Here is a 16026-nt window from a genome sequence, read left to right on the forward strand (position 1 = left end):
TTTCTGCAAATAGGAATAGGTTTTAATAATTTTATAAGGGAAGGGTCGGTTTATGTTCAAGTAGACTTAACAGTGAAGCCTTGTTAACTGCCCTTTGTTACTGTACACAATTCGAATGAAATCAGTTATTTCTGCTATCAGTGTAGGGGGACAGTGCTGTAGTGACGTCTCCATACTTGAGACTTCAATGAATTAACTTAGCAAAACACTTACTAGGATGTTACTAAGTATTATCAGTAAAAAAACCTAAATTACATTCGTCAAATCACAAGACATTTTGAGCTATATTATCTTTCATTTTTTTAAATTGCGTTTTTACTCATTTTCAATAATTCATCAATTCACACTGGGTGTCCCAGTCATTTAGTGCAAATTAGCAAGGCTCTGCTGTAATTATTTCCTTATTAGATCAGGTATAAAAAGAAAGCTCCAGTATAAAATAAGTGATATCCTAATAATTATGTCTAATTTGAAAGAAGAGTTAAATCACTTTAGAAAATCATTTAAACTGACATAACATAATGAAACATAGTTATCAGTCACATAGGGAGCCATCATTCTGACATACTGTAGTACTAGACATAGAAAATGCAGTCCAGTATTAAATGTACCTGAGATTCAGGCAGTTTTAAAAGTTGTGGATGAATGGTATTTAAAAATATTTTTGGACCACTTGAGCTTATTTTAACCATTTTCTAATAAATATTACCACTTTACACATCTTTGACAGTTTTCTGTCTTTCTCAACCATTCAAAGGTTGAGCTGCATTTCCTTTGTCTCAAACTTGTGCTGTCAGGCTAGACTTCCTGGCAGTGAAATTGAAGTCCTTGTTCAGAGAGACACCAACACTACTCAGAATTAAGATATTTGAAATAGTGCCAGGTAAAGAATTTCTCTAAATTATATTAAAAGTGAACATGCGATCTGAAAAATGAATGTTAATGCATTGGTAGGGGTGTAGAATTAAGCATATGAGCCAGGAAAACAGAAGATTAAGGTTCCCTCAGTGGTGGTAACTCAGCCGTGTTTCACATTTTGTATATTTATGGCATATGATTAACAGCATAAACAGTAGTAAGATTGACATTGAACAAGGAAAGCAGCAACAGTGAATTTTACGTATGTGCAATGTGGTACCTATTTTTTGTGGGAAATGACTTTTGAATTTCCACATTCTATGTGATTAATTTTTCAACTTCACCATTATTATCGACATAAGCTTTTGGATTGTATTTCTCTGTTATTTAAAGGGTGTAGAAGGTGTTTCACTGCTGAGTTGCCCTTAAATGATGGCTCCTTTTAAAGCTGAGACACACTAAAAAGTGGCCGATAATTTGTTATGTATGCTTGGACTAGCATTTTAAAAAAATTCATAACTTTTACATAATTTTTCTCCACACTTGGCTGGTTGGTTGGTTGGTTTTTTTTACCTTTCCCTGGTGACAACTAAAATGTTGCCGAGTTTGCAGTCTATAGCATTAGATGTTTTCAAGTTAGGGACTAATGTTGTTTTCTTTACACTCGCTGTTCTGAAAAGTGTCAGATCAGTTTAGATTTAGCGTCTCCCCCATCCAGAAAAAATTCAACGCTGAGGCTAAGCATGAAAATTTCATTCCCAAAGGGTTTGTTTTAATGAGCAACAGAAAAAGTGGGTTTAGAACGGAGGCTGGAATTTAGTCTAAACTATGTTGTTTGCTAGCTATGAAAACTATTTTTTCTGATCTCTATATAATACTCATTCTTAGTTAGTAAATGCCTGGGGTACAGTGGCTATGTATCATAAGTCAGCACTACAGTCGTTTTTTTAAGTCTGAAGTAAAAAGGAGCTGATGCCAACAAATTCCAAATTTTGGATACATTAAGGAGCTCCTGTAGAACAGGAAGTCCCTTCTTTTGTGTTCAATGATAGCTTAGTTCTAGGGTGAAACTGTTTAGCTTACATACTTGTTAGCAGCAGTGAAAACCTTAAATTCCTTCTTCTGAAATAGCTCTGAAATAACAGCTGGAAATGGTTGTTCCCATTGCTTTGGGCATGAACTTCGACATGGAGCTGGCATTCTCTCCATTGCATGAAGGATCCAGAAAGGAATGGGTCTTTGATGGCACTTGTACAGTATAACCAAACAGTTGGTACCAGGCTATCTCACAATTTTCTTTTTGCTGTTGTTGACCAAGGAATTTGGTGTAGCATCCACTTACATGCAGCAGAGAAAATAACCCTCCAGTTTCCCAGACTGAATGGAGTTATATTGTCACAGTGGATGTTTTGAGCTCTCCCATTTTGGGATACATTTTTCTCTTCTGTGCCTGCTGATTCTTCATCCTGCATGACCTGTGGACTTCTCATTTTTTCCGAGAAAGCATGAAAAAAATAAGCAGAAGAGTCAGTTGTCTTGTTAGCATTTAGTTATGCCCTTAGCATGGCACGTTTGCTGGAATGCATTAAATGGATTATTCAGAAGCTAAGCATGCTGTGGAAAATTAGGCATGTAACATATCTCCATCTTTTCTATAGAAATTGGTTAAATATAAATTTACAGGTATTTAAAAAGCAAAAAAACCCAAAGGCATGGTGACCAAACTGCAGTCACACATTTCACTGTAAAAATCGATATTTTGTAATCAAAGATGGAAGTTTAGTGCAATTAATTATCATAGACTGGATCTTCTGTGCTGGTGTATCTGTTGGCTTTTACAACATAAAATGGCATTATGTAATTTGGGAACTATTCATTGAGCCCTCCTATTTTCTGTGACCTTGTTTAATTACTAGCCAGCAGATAGTTTCAACAGCCTGTTGAGAAGTATGTAATTTAGCATGATTGCCATTGCATCCCCTTTTGGTTTGATCCTTGGTTGACTGTTGCAGAATTTGGCTTTAACGGGCTTCTTTATGGGCTCAGCATGGGGCTTGTGTTGTTTAGGTATGCCGTTTATACTAGTTTTGTGTATCCATTTGTAGTGTCACCATCCTTCCTAGTCTGTCCTTACAATGTTTTGATGTCTATGATACTTATTAATTGTTTACCAAAGAGAGACTAGAGGATAACTAGAGTGTATCCCCGGAGCCACAATAGTAAGCCTCAGAGGTGGGTAGAATTGGATTCTAAGGTTGCTTTATTTAGTATCAAATCCATATTTTCCTGAAATACTTTAAGCCCTTGGATCATTGACCATTTCAGACTGACTTCTTTACAGGTCTTTGACAATGCGAGACATTTTATCAACGGGCTCATCATCATCATCATCATCAGAAGCTACGTTAGGTGCTGTAGTTTGTGGATTCTCTGCCTGGTAGTATGAATGAGAGTCCATCTGGCATGTCTGAATTCCCAGTGAAACCATGGGAATTAATGTTGTTTTGCTAGACTTGGTGCTTCTCAATAAGTAGGTCAGTGGAAGGATGAGATGGGCAAGGCTGTTCGATTGGAGTGATCTTCATGCAGGTTAGATTTACTTGTTGAGTTTACATAGTCGAACTGGTTGGCAGGGAGGAATAGAAACAAGATATAGCAGCAATAAAATATTTTACAGTAATCTGTGGGAAAGACATTTTGGAAATAAAAAGATAAATATTTCCTATGCACAGAAGTATCGCAGTAAAGCTGCCAAACAGAGCTTGCTTTCTTTATTAGCTGGACAGCCTACTGCTGCATTTTAACAATATATCATTTTCATTACAGGATGCTTTTATGAGACCTACAGTAACTGCAAAATGAGAACTAATCTTTTATTCTTGTTCACTGCTGAGGAAGAAATAACGCTTTCAGAACACACAGTTGTATTATCAGGTTGAGGAAGCCACATGCTACAGGAATGCTGCGTTACAGCAGACGAGAAGCTGGATATGAGTCAACAGTGTGCCCTTGTTGCCAAGAAGGCTAACGGCATTTTGGGCTGTATAAGTAGGGGCATTTCCAGCAGATAGAGGGACGTGATCATTCCCCTCTATTCGACATTGGTGAGGCCTCATCTGGAGTACTGTGTCCAGTTTTGGGCCCCACACTACAAGAAGGATGTGGAAAAATTGGAAAGAGTCCAGTGGAAGGCAACAAAAATGATTAGGGGGCTGGAGCACATGACTTATGAGTAGAGGCTGAGGGAACTGGGATTGTTTAGTCTGCAGAAGAGAAGAGTGAGGGGGGATTTGATAGCTGTTTTCAGCTACCTGAAAGGGGGTTCCAAAGAGGATGGATCTAGACTGTTCTCAGTGGTAGCAGATGACAGAACAAGGAGTAATGGTCTCATGTTGCAGTGGAGGAGGTTTAGGTTGGATATTAGGAAAAACTTTTTCACTAGGAGGGTGGTGAAACACTGGAATGGGTTACCTAGGGAGGTTTTTAAGGTCAGGCTTGACAAAGCCCTGGCTGGGATGATTTAGTTGGTGTTGGTCCTGCTTTGAGCAGGGGGTTGGACTAGATGACTCCTGAGGTCCCTTCCAACCCTGATATGCTATGATTCTATGACTAGAGAAAAGAAAGCTAAACTTCTGGCTCCAATCAGTGTCAGACACCTCACTGAAAATAATTTTATATGATGTATATTATTCCCTATATAGGTACGTACAGTAAAAGATGAGAACTCAATAGAAGGTGTGCACTAGATCTTCCCCTGAGAAACAAGTTTGAGGAAGTTCTTTGGCCTGTGTTGTATAGAAGGTTGGACTAGGTGATCACAATGGTACCTTCTAGCCTGGGACTCTATGAATCTGTTTGAAATTGTTCACCAGAGAGAGAGAGAGAGAACAGGATTATCAGTAGAGGCAGTGTCTCATACAGCTTCTCGAAAGGCAAATCTCTGAGAGGAATTACTCTGAGAACAAGGTGACGAAGACACATTTCCAGTTTGGGAGCTTCCTAACAAATTCTCCAAAGGCGGCAAGGAGCCAGTGTACCTTGTCTCAAACCCCTCACATAACATGTGCATGTAATCAATGCACGTCTTGAAAAGTTATTTAAAACCTGCTTGAAACCAGGGTAAGCTCAAAAACATGATTTTCCTTGTCTATTCTAGGGGTTTTCACTGATGGCTTGCAATTGGGGCTAATTCCAAGTGTAGACAGGGTTTATCTTTTCTTTTTTTAAATCCCATGACTTCAGTTTTTTAGGTAGCTAAACAGGGAACTTAGGAGCCTAACATGAGGCACCCTGATTATAAAATATTAGGCTTAATTTCTGCTGTTTTCCCATCTGTAAAAAAAGGGATGGGGGCTTAATTTATTGTGTTCAGAATGCCTTAAGATTCCTAGATGAAATGTGCTAAATAAGTGCCAATTATTTATTTTTCACATATATCAATCCACTTCTCTTGGATCTGAATTCTGATCTTTGCTGGAAATGGTAAACCTAAAAAAGTGTTTTTTACAAGCTGTGAGGTGCGGTGCATCCGTCAGTCTATCTGATCTGTCTCTTTGAAACTTCAACCAGTGGCATTTTGGAAGCTGCCTAACTCTAACATACAGGAGATACCTAACAAACGATGACATCTTTTGGAAGAAGTTCTGTTGCAAGTAATTCCTCTTTTTCTGAAGAGACCATTGTTATTTTAATAATTATTGTATTGTGCCTGCCCTGAGGAACTTACAGTCTAAAAAGACAATGACAACATGTAAGTTAGAAAAAACATTAGTTGAACAAGAAAAGCAGACCACAGTGGTATAACAGATTTTTTAAAAAGCGGGGAGGGGCATTTCACTGGGTGACAAATTAACACTGACAAGCTTCGTGGCAGATCTCCACTCTTGAGTACGTGCTCCTACAAGTAACTGAGGCAGAAAACTCCCCAGACTCAAAGTTTTAAAGTTGGTTCTGGCAGGAGGCATCTCCTGCCAGCACCCCAGAGGCTCCAACCACCAGCTCCTGTCTGAGAGGAGTCAGCGTAGGCCTTAGACCTTAGTCCATCCCGTGCTTTGCTGCATATTGGGCTACCCACATTTGCCATCCTTGCCTGTCAACTGCCCTTCTCTCCAAATCTTCCCATTTCTTGTTAAGGTGCTTGATGTCATTCAGAACTGTTCGTTTCCATGTTACTAGCGGTCTTCCTCTCTTTCTTCTTCCGTTTTCTGGCTTCCATTCAAGGACAGTATTTGGTATGTATTCCTTTTCCATTCTCAGCACATGTCCCAACTACTGATGTCTTCTTTTGTAGATTATTTGTGAGAGGGTGCCTTGTTCAGTGATTTTTCTGACTTCTTTTGTCTTCCTATCTCTATATGTTATTCCCAATATTCTTCTCAGACATTTGTGATGAAATGCATCCAGCTTTTGTGTCTCTTTCTTGGTAAGTTGCCATGTCTCACTGCTATATGTTGTGATGGCGATAATAATTGCTTTTTACATGTTCAGTTTTGTCTTGAGGGAGGTGTTTTTGAATTGCCAGATGTTTTTGAGTCTTCCAAATGGAGCGTTTGCCTTCCTGATACTACTTATTTCCTCGGAACTAGTACCATCTTGGCTGATGGTACTTTCAAGATACATAAAATTGTCCACCTTCTCCAGTTTCTCTTCTTCAATTTTGATTTCTGTCCCTATAAACACCATTAACATGACTTTACGTTTCTTTGCATTGTATCTCAAACCTGTCTTCTCCATTACTTCTTTTATTTGGTTTGTGCATTTTTGTAGTCCATTGGCATCTTCGTAGATAAGAACGATGTCGTCAGCAAAGTCTAGATCAAATAGCCTTGAATTGTTCCATTTTAATCCATATGTATCACTGTCGTATTTTTTTAAACAGTGTCGGAGCTTCCCTTTATTTGTTGTACGTAGCTACTTCAGGCTTCATGGCTACCAGCTCACGTGGACACCTCATCAGCACTAACGATATCACAGAGTACACTTTTTCCAGACTCTGGCACTTCAATCGTTGCATTATTCCACCATCCCAAAAACGATTTGTTAGACGACTTGGAACTCCAACCCTCATAACCGCCCACTTCTTCAAAGCATTCCAGCTTGATCAGCAGACAGTGATGCATGTGTCACTTAGCACATTGAAACTCTGACCTCTTGGGCTACAGCTCTGTTCAAGGGGATTGGTTTTTCCTTGTTTTCAGCATTTGTACAGGTGAACATTTTGACTTTGTTCCTCCCCCCCTTCTTCCCCCAATTCCTTTTATTATATAGAGGTATGGAGAGAAGGTAGCATTCTAGGCTTTAAAATGTGTTAAGAGTGTGGTCAAACCAAGTCCTTCCTAAACAGGCATATATATCTACTGTGCCCTGTACTTTGGAATGGAGCAGGACTGGCTCCACTGTGAGATCTGTTCATGGCTATCACGGTGAGCGGTCAAGTCCTGCATGGAGAGCCTCAAAACTCTCTTGGCTTCCTCTGATGCATCTCATAAGTCAGATGAAATATTGGCTCTCTAGGCCATAGTAGCACAGTCTTTGAGTACTGAGTTGAGTGTCTCAACTAGGCATTGAGATTGTGTTTAAGGCACATTTGTCTTGGTCCAGCAAGATACAGTCATAGGTAGCTACATACCTAAAAAATGGAGTTCAGTTGTTCCCCTATCTGGATAATTGGCTGATCAAGACCATCACTTTGGAGGAGATCCAAGCATCAGTCCATTGCTGGTATCAACTTGTTTGTATCTCTGGGGTTCAAGATTATCTGCCCAAAGTCTCAGTTTGTTCGGTAGAGACAGACAGTACAAAAGAATCCTGTGGTAGAAGGCTTAACTCAAGACATTCCTGCATCAGGACATTGTGGATCCAGCAGAAAGGATTTGCCAGGGCCAAAAGATATCCGCTATCACATGCCAACAGATGAGGCAAACTCAATCAACCCTGGAGTCTTGGAGTTGCTAAGCTCTACAGGGTGTGTCTGCACTGCAGCTGGGAGATGCAGTTCCCAGTGCTGGTGGACATTGCAGGCTATCCACCCAAATCCAAGTCTGTCTGACCTCCCCGGTCCAAACTTCGGTGGCTAACCCAACCCACTGCCTGTGTTGCAGCCTCCACACTGCTATTTCACGCAGAGCACAGGCAAGTCTGGCTGCCCATGTTGGGAATCACACCGCCCAGCTGCAATGTAGACATACCCAGAGAGGTCCACATAACATCCAGGTGGCGAGTGACCTCCAATGCACTGTGACTTGATGTCAGTTGGAAGGGGGCTTTCAAATTCTGGTGATCCAAACGGTAGTAACCACGGATGAGCTCTGGCAGGGATGAGGCATTTGTGCAGACAGATTCTGTGTACAGTATCTTCAGGACCATCGTAACTGTTGGAGAGTGCAGTCTTGATTGCCAAGAACCTTTAGAGACTAGTATACCAAAAGTTGGTCCTAATACATATGAACAATTAGGCCATAATGTTTTACATCAACAAGAAGAGGAGGATATGCTTCCTTGTGTTAGAAAGCCTTGCAAGTGTGGAAACGGATTGTCCCACAAGACATGCTTAACTGGCCACTTATCCATTGGGAAGGAAGACACAATCACAGATCGGTTGAGTCTGTTGATAGAAGACTCACGTGAGTGGCCTCAGATCAGGAGGCAGGTGATTAGATCTTTCATGACTAGGAAATATCAGAGGTTTGTTCACAGGCACTTTGAACATCAAGCTAAGAGGAGACTATACTGGGAACAGACTGCATTGTTACGTGATGCCATCTCAGTCTACTGCTCAGACACATCTCTTCGGCAACCTCTGTCCTAACCAGGCTCATGAGATGATATTCTTAAACCTGTCCAGGATTAGGGTGGTCAGTGTTGTCATTGTGGGTGTCTGACCCTATCTGATGATGCTGAACCAGACCAATTAGTGATCGCTTGCATTGTCAGAGTGGCTGCTGAGTGTAGAAATAGAAGACTGGTGTTTGAGGCGGCATCTCTACCCTTCCTAGTTGCTTAGAATGAGGCTACTAGAAGGTTACAACTTGACAATGGTAAGGCCGCTGTGTGCTGAGACCACAGCCAATCATGCTGACCAATATTCTCTCATTGTTTCCTTGTACTCCCGTCTCTGCGTCCATCTATTGTCTCTTGTCTTATACTAAGATGATAAGTTCTTTGGGCCAGGGAGCTTCTGTTTGTTCTGTGCTTGTATAGCACCTAACTTAGTGGGATCTTGGTTCGTAAATAGGTGCTTTGATAATATAAATAACAAATAATAACAGACGTTAGTTTCTGATCTCATCTCATGCAAATTCTTTTTAAGATAGTATAACATTTTGCACTTACTGTATTTAGCTCCTTTCAGAGGATCTTAAAGCACCTTATAAAAGTCTCTTTTTACAACTGGGGAAGTCTAAGGCAGAGAGACCGTGAATTGTCCAAGACCACAGAGAAGGCAGTGACAGAGGTAGGAATAGAACCCAAATCAGATTGCCTATCCCATGCTTTAACCACCAGACTATGGTGATATGGACACATCCTAGATTCCTCCATAAGGTGGTGACCGGATTTCTACTTAACCAGTCACTCACCCTGCTAGCTTCCCTTCCATGCCTATATGCTCATTGCAGAAAAGCCGTTCTCCAGAAGCTGCATGTCAGAAGATCCCTAAATTTTTATCTGGAGTAGACTAAAATCCTCAGGATGTCTCAGTTTTGCTTTGTTTTCACTGTTTCCAAAAGAAGCATGTGTAAGTGGCTGGCTGCCTCTCTCATGTCAATAACCTGGCAGCAGTACAGGTTTGTCGCATCAAAGCTCATTCTGTACGAAGCAAGTTTTACTCTGGCGGCAACAGGCTAACCACTGCAATATAAGTATTAAATAATGTTGTTAATTGGAGATCTGCAGTGCAGTCATACAGTGTATGTCAGCATGGTATGTTCCCCAAGCACTGTAACTTAGATTCATCCTTTAGGCTGGAGTAGAGGTCTGGTCTGTCAGTGTCACAGAATCACTGTCTCCAGTTTAGGGGCAGACAAAGTCTCCTAACTCGGAGCAAACTGACTTTATTTTTAGGGTCTCTGTATTTTAAACTCCTCTTGCCTGTTTTTAGAGGTATTTTATCTCACTGTGTTAAAGTACAAAACACACCAAAATTTATAGAAATATCTTATTTCTCCACTCTGAAAAGTGTTCTTTAGTGTTAACGTCCAAGATAGATTTACCTGGCCTGCAGCTTTACTTCCTGCTGCAGGTTTTTTCATTTTCTTATGTTGTATTTTGTTTTATGGAGACATCCTTGGAACTGCTAATCTCCAAGTGTTGGGGATCTGTTCTCTTGGGAATCTTTGCGGGGGTGAGAATTACCTACCTGTGACTGTGGTCTGAAAATTACCAATCATAAGATATCCCCTCTTGTCCACCTTCCTCCCCATTGAGCTCCAGGTTCTGTACTTCTTAAATGAAACTTTTTAAAAAACACACATGGGCGTGACTTCACTCGCCAGCTGTAGATTGGAGCAGAAGCGGTGCCCGGGTGACCATGTGAAAAGTGCTCTGCTGGAACTAACATTTAAGAACTTTGGGCTTGGGAATTTCCAGCCTTGGTTGGGTACAGGAGCACGGCCCTGAGAATAGTGATGGATAATCTCCATCCACTATTATAGGGGAGTAATTTTCTTTCATCCAGCAGTGAACTTGGCCTGCTCACGTGTAAGGTTCTCATTTGAATGCCCCTCATTTGTTGGGTCCCTTCTGCTGATGACTTAGCAGGCTGACAGTATTTGTTCTCCATTCTCCATCGCTGGACAACATGCTATTAATAGCGTTTGCATCTACGAGAGTACTAACGCGTCTTCCTTCCAGGGAATAAGAATGTACGGAAGCTCGGTGGCTTGTTTCTGTGGCACTGATTGGAAGTGTCCTTTGTGGAAATCAGTGGTTTTATGCGTTTTTAGTGTCCTGATTTTAGGGAACATAGTCTCCAGGATAGGTAGAATGCTTTTAATTCCAGTTCAATTTTACTGTTCATTTGAATTCATTCATTACATGACTCCACTTGTGGGAATGGTGGATTTCTGTTAGGCGAGGAGGAGAATCCATTTTTCTCCATTGGAATTTAACACCCCTCAATTGCCAGTTTGACTTGAGCTTGAGTTCTCCTCACACAGTGATGCAGACTGCCTGGTTATTGACAAGCTGACCATCACCGACATGGGAACGACAAAGGTGTCCAAACCACTAAACAGCATGCCCCAGCATTCTGAGGAGCTCCACAACGCTGCAGCTGTCAGCATGGCTGCCACAGAAAGCACAACAAAAGACAGGTGAGTGGGTCGAAGTTTTCTAACCACCGTGGGTCAGACAAAAACGGTAATTTATTCTGTACCAAACCATTGAATCCCTCCGCTTAGCACTAGCGCACAGTAGAATGCATGCTGGTCTGTCTTGGGTGCCTAGTGACCCATGAGGCTGAAAGCACAGTGTGTTAGACTATTACAATATAATGCACACATCCTGCAGTTTCTTACGGATTTTATCAAATCTTTGATGCCATGAAAAGTAAATCATAGGGCTTTGATGTTTAATATTCACTCTGCATAAGGAAATGGTCTAGTTTTTTTAAAAAAGAACCTTAAAAGCTTTAGTGATTTTTTTTTTTTTTTTTTTTTTTTTTTTTAAACAAATGAAAATCATGTGGGAGAAGAAATTTGGAGGATAGTTTTGGTGACTGAGACTGGGAGTCAGGGAGATAGAAGGAAGTGCTTATTATAAAGTTGTTGGAATGTCACTTTTTAGGGTTTTTATGTAGCTTGGTCCTTGGGGATTTCCAGTGATGTCATCCTCAAAGGCCCTGCTGTCATGGAGGCATTTTGCGCTGTGTTTCAGCCAGAGAGCTGTCCCTCAATAATGAGGCGCTTCCTCCACCCCCGGGGCCAGGCACCCAGCCTCTGTAGCACTTCCTGGTCCTTGCTCTCAGACTCCTGATTCCCACATGGCAGTGCTTGGCTGCAGTTAGAACACTTCTAGGTGGAGAGACGAAGCATTTTCAGAATCGTGTTAATTTTGATGCATCTTGTTGTTTGGTGTCCTTAATGCACAGGATCACAAAATGCTTTGTAGAAACAATAAATTGTAAGCAGAAGGCAAAGACGCTCTGGGACTGGAGGAGGAGAGTACCAGGCAGAAGGGTCTACCACAAGTGAGATTGGCTCTCCACCCCCAACATAAGGACATTCTTTTTAACTTCCTAACTCTTTTGTGCCCCTTTTGCCATTGTTCACCCAGCTAGCCCGTCAAGGGATCAGGGTTTTTTATAGAGCGTTGGCATTGTAATATGAGATAAGTCCTTTGATGAAAGAGAGCGAGTTGGGTGTTGGGTTAGATAGAGTGTGTGTAGGTTTGTTCGTTGTCATTTTGTTTCTTCATTTTTTATTATGCCTTTCTGCAGCCAGCCCTAGGGGTCACTGTTTGGGCACGCAGCTGCAGCCCCTCCGATGGCCACTGTCAAGCTGCTGAGAGCGTGGAATGATGCTGCCATTCCCAGGAATATGGGGGCCCAGGAAAGGGTTGTGTGGACTTGGAGTCCTAGGTCCCTGTGGTAGTTAGCGGCGGGGAGACAAGGTGATGGTGTCAGCCAAGAATAAGACGTTTAATTTCTGTTTCTTTGGTTTCACCTCCTTGGAAGGCTGAGTTTTTCAGGATCCTTCAGTTCATGATGCTTAATGCTCACTTGTGAAATAGATCAACCGTCTGTGATTTCATAATAGACGAACCCCCTGACTTTGCCTGTATTAACGATCTCTGGTTGATTGCTGCTGCTGGGCCAATTTTGTTACATTCTCCCCGGCTGGGTGTTTAATACATTATGAATCAAGATTGGGGGAGGAGTCAGTGGGGAGTAGGTGTGGCCATGCTCACTGCATCCATCCTGAGGCATAGGAGATGGTCTTCTCCAAAACTGCGTCTGATGACGTGTCCATTTAGTATGAAAGTCCCAGGATAGGCGTAAGATGGGACTGATTTTAGTGTACCACTTGCCCTGACTTTGCTGCCAAGTCACTTCACAAGCTAACTGAATTCCTAACTACAGTGGCATTGGAAATGTAGAGCGTGCTATGGGCAACTTCAGTCTGCATGTAGTTGAAGAATCAGCTCAGGATTTCCTGGCCACCATGATGACCATGGTCCTATCCCTGGGAGCTACTGTCTCAACTCACACATTGGCTGGGATTTCAGGCTAGGCAACTGCACCTTCAGATCTGTCATAGACTGACCATTACCTCCTGTGCTTTGAGGTTGGGGCTCGTCTGTCTTGTCGGGAAGGGACCTGTTTAGATGGTCTTCCCTTGAAGAGTCGTGGAACTAGAAATGTTCTAGAGAGCTCTGAGGGAGAATCTTGTTCCACTGACAGACCCCTCTCTCGACAGGTTGGCAGAGCGCTGTAATACTCTCCTCCCACCCCATTCGCACCGTTGATGAGATGGCCCCTGGGTGCCCTCTTTGCTGGCTTTGTTCTTACAGGCCATGCTATGTTACAGATGATCTCTGACAAATGAGGCGAGAGGGAAGTTTTGTGCTGAGGCTGGAAAGTTGCAGCATAAAGATTTTCTTTAAGTTCTTGTGTTGTGGTTCTGTGGGAGGCAAAGAAAAATCTCAGACATCAGATTTGTTTTGGGCAATAGGTAGTCTGGTCAACCTGGACTGTCTCAGTTGTGTAGCAGGTTGGCGTTCCACCAGCTGTGAGGAAGTTGTTTGCCCTTTTGTGGACACAGTAGATCAGATTAGCAATTGGCTATCTACCTCTGTGGTGGCAGAGCAGGGTCTTGAGGGAACAAGGTCCTCATCTTCTCTGAGAGTGTTTCACCCGGCGATGTTCCCTGAACTAACGGAGGTGTTGGGAGAACTTTGTCCCACAACCTGTGCTTTGGATCCGCATCCTTCCTGTCTGGTGAAGACCCCTCGGGAAGTAACGGGTCGCCTCACCTGCGAAGATTGTCAACACATCTTTTAGAAACGGCAGGCTGCCGATAGCTTTGAAGAAAGCAATAGTCTGTCCTTTGCCCAAGAAGTCGTCACTTCACACTGGCAATTTGTTGTCCAGTATATCATCTTCCCTTGTGGAGAAGGTTTGTATGAGACAACTGTCCAAGTATCTGGATGCTTTTGATCTCCTTGACCCTTATCAATCTGGATATAGATTTGGCTACAGCACCAAGACTTCATTAGGTCGCATTGGTTGATGATGTGCTGGTGATGAATAAAGACCAAGGCTCCATGCTGGTGGTATTTTATGCCTTCAATACAGTTAATCAAGAAGTGATACCCTGGCAGGAGCAGATGGGGCTTCACTCAGTGCCTTCATTCTTTTCTCTCTCAGATCTCAACGGGTAGTTGTGGGCAGTTGCCCCTGTCCCGAAGAGCTCTCAAGTCTGGAGTGCCATAGGGTGCCATTCTGTCACCCCTCCTGTTCAACACGTGGGTGGAGCATTTAGAAGTGTTAGTGAGGAGGCACAGGGTGCAGTGGGCTGATGACACCCAGCTACATGTCTGTGTCATCTGATTCAGTGCCTCACCCAGTGTCTACTTGAGATTGGGCTGGCCGAGACTCTGCCCAGACAAGACTGAGGGTGAGGATGGGTTGGCTGAAGCAGTCGGAGGAGAGGGTACAGGTAATATCAGCCTCTTTGACTGAAGGAGTGCATCCATCATTAATTAATATTGTTCACGGCTTAAGGGTGCTTTTAGACACCTCCTTCAGCTGCTGTTTGATGTATTACAGGAGAAAACCCAGCGTTCAGGTAGTTCTACTCCACTAGCACAGCCATCAGCCAATCGGATTGTAAAATATCCAGTGCATTTTATATGAGTGCACACTTGAGAACCAGGAGCATATGGCTTCTAATCCTTGTTTTGACATTTGGCCTTGGACACCTTTACTGCAAGCTCTCCATATGTAAAATGAGGCAGTCCAGTGCCATACAAGTGCTAAGTTATTAATGTTGTGGTCATGGCTATTGAAAAAACTATACGCTGGAAGGATGGCTTCAGCGTCACAGAAAAGGTGATTTGTCCAGGTGAATGCTCGGATCAGTGTAAGGTTGAAAGAAGATGGGTGGGTGGTACAGCTGTCTTAGTTCTTTAATGCTTACTGTAATGCTGTTTGTTTTTCTTGTAGGAAAGAGGAGGTCTTGCCATGTGCTGAAGCCACATTAAATGGCCCTGCTTGATGAAGCAAATGCAGTGGGACATGTCTGATCCAGGCCAGGCTGCTACCTGGTGATGCAATTTGTCAGTTTTTTTCATTTTAATTTTATTTTTTAATAAATGCTGCATTGATGAGCGAGCTGGCATTCAGGACCAGATACACGATTTCAACACCAACAATCTGTTCCGGAAGACACTTGTATTGTCTAAATGTAGCATTGATCAGTTAGTCATCACAGGAGTGATTCGGCCCTACCCAAGGAAGCCTTCTGCCTAATTTTAGTACCTTGTCCCCCTCCCTCTTCTTCCCTTGTTTTTGTTTTCTATTTGGGGTTCAATCCTATTTTCTTAGTGTTATTGCACACAGTATTCAGCTTCTCTTCAGAAAGGTAGCAGGTCTAACGCTGGGACTTGGACGGTGCACAATAAGTCCTGCAGTCGTGTGACCAAAGTTCCTGATGGAGCTGTCTTTGGGCAGCATTTGCACCGCTTTTGTATAGCAATAAAGCCTTATCAGAAACATTTCATAGGAGGTAAAGATAAAACAAACACTTTAAATGGGATGAGGCAGGGAGGGCTGGGGATTTTGGGGGGGGGGGGGGAGGGGCGGGAGGGGGTGAAAGGGAAGACAATGACATTGTGTCCCAAGCCAGAGGCCAGATAGCAAAGTTAGTGTAACACTGAACTGTCTTGAGCAGTGGGCTGTCTCTGCATTCCAGTGAGTTGCACAGTGCTCTGTTTCTGGGGCGTGACAGTTCACTGCAGGAGCTTGGAACATTTAGCAACCGGTTATTTCCGTCCACGCCATCAAAATTCAACCCTATGGATGTCGTCGTCCTACGTTGGGCTGGAGAGCGTGCAAAGACAGTAGCATGTTGTGTTTGCCATCTGAGAGGACAGTCATCCCAGGACTGCTGCCACGCAGGGACAGGAGCTGATGTGGCACAGACAGGTTATCAGGTGCTTGCTGGCTTTTTG

General features: G+C 42.7%; 1 protein-coding gene across 2 annotated transcripts in view; it reads left to right on the plus strand.

The window, feature by feature from the left end:
* The window catches only part of PPP6R2 (protein phosphatase 6 regulatory subunit 2), a 148987-nt gene extending 133803 nt beyond the window's left edge, over nucleotides 1-15184 (plus strand). For both annotated transcript variants that reach the window (XM_054005949.1, XM_054006030.1), the window contains 2 exons: nucleotides 11013-11168; nucleotides 15020-15184. In XM_054005949.1, the coding sequence (XP_053861924.1) occupies nucleotides 11013-11168; nucleotides 15020-15071 (208 nt within the window). In that variant the 3' untranslated portion in view covers nucleotides 15072-15184. The remainder of the gene's footprint in view (nucleotides 1-11012; nucleotides 11169-15019) is intronic.
* Nucleotides 15185-16026: the final 842 nt, after the last annotated feature.

The sequence above is a fragment of the Malaclemys terrapin genome, chromosome 1, assembly GCF_027887155.1.
Source record: "Malaclemys terrapin pileata isolate rMalTer1 chromosome 1, rMalTer1.hap1, whole genome shotgun sequence".
Taxonomy (NCBI): Eukaryota; Metazoa; Chordata; order Testudines; family Emydidae; genus Malaclemys; species Malaclemys terrapin.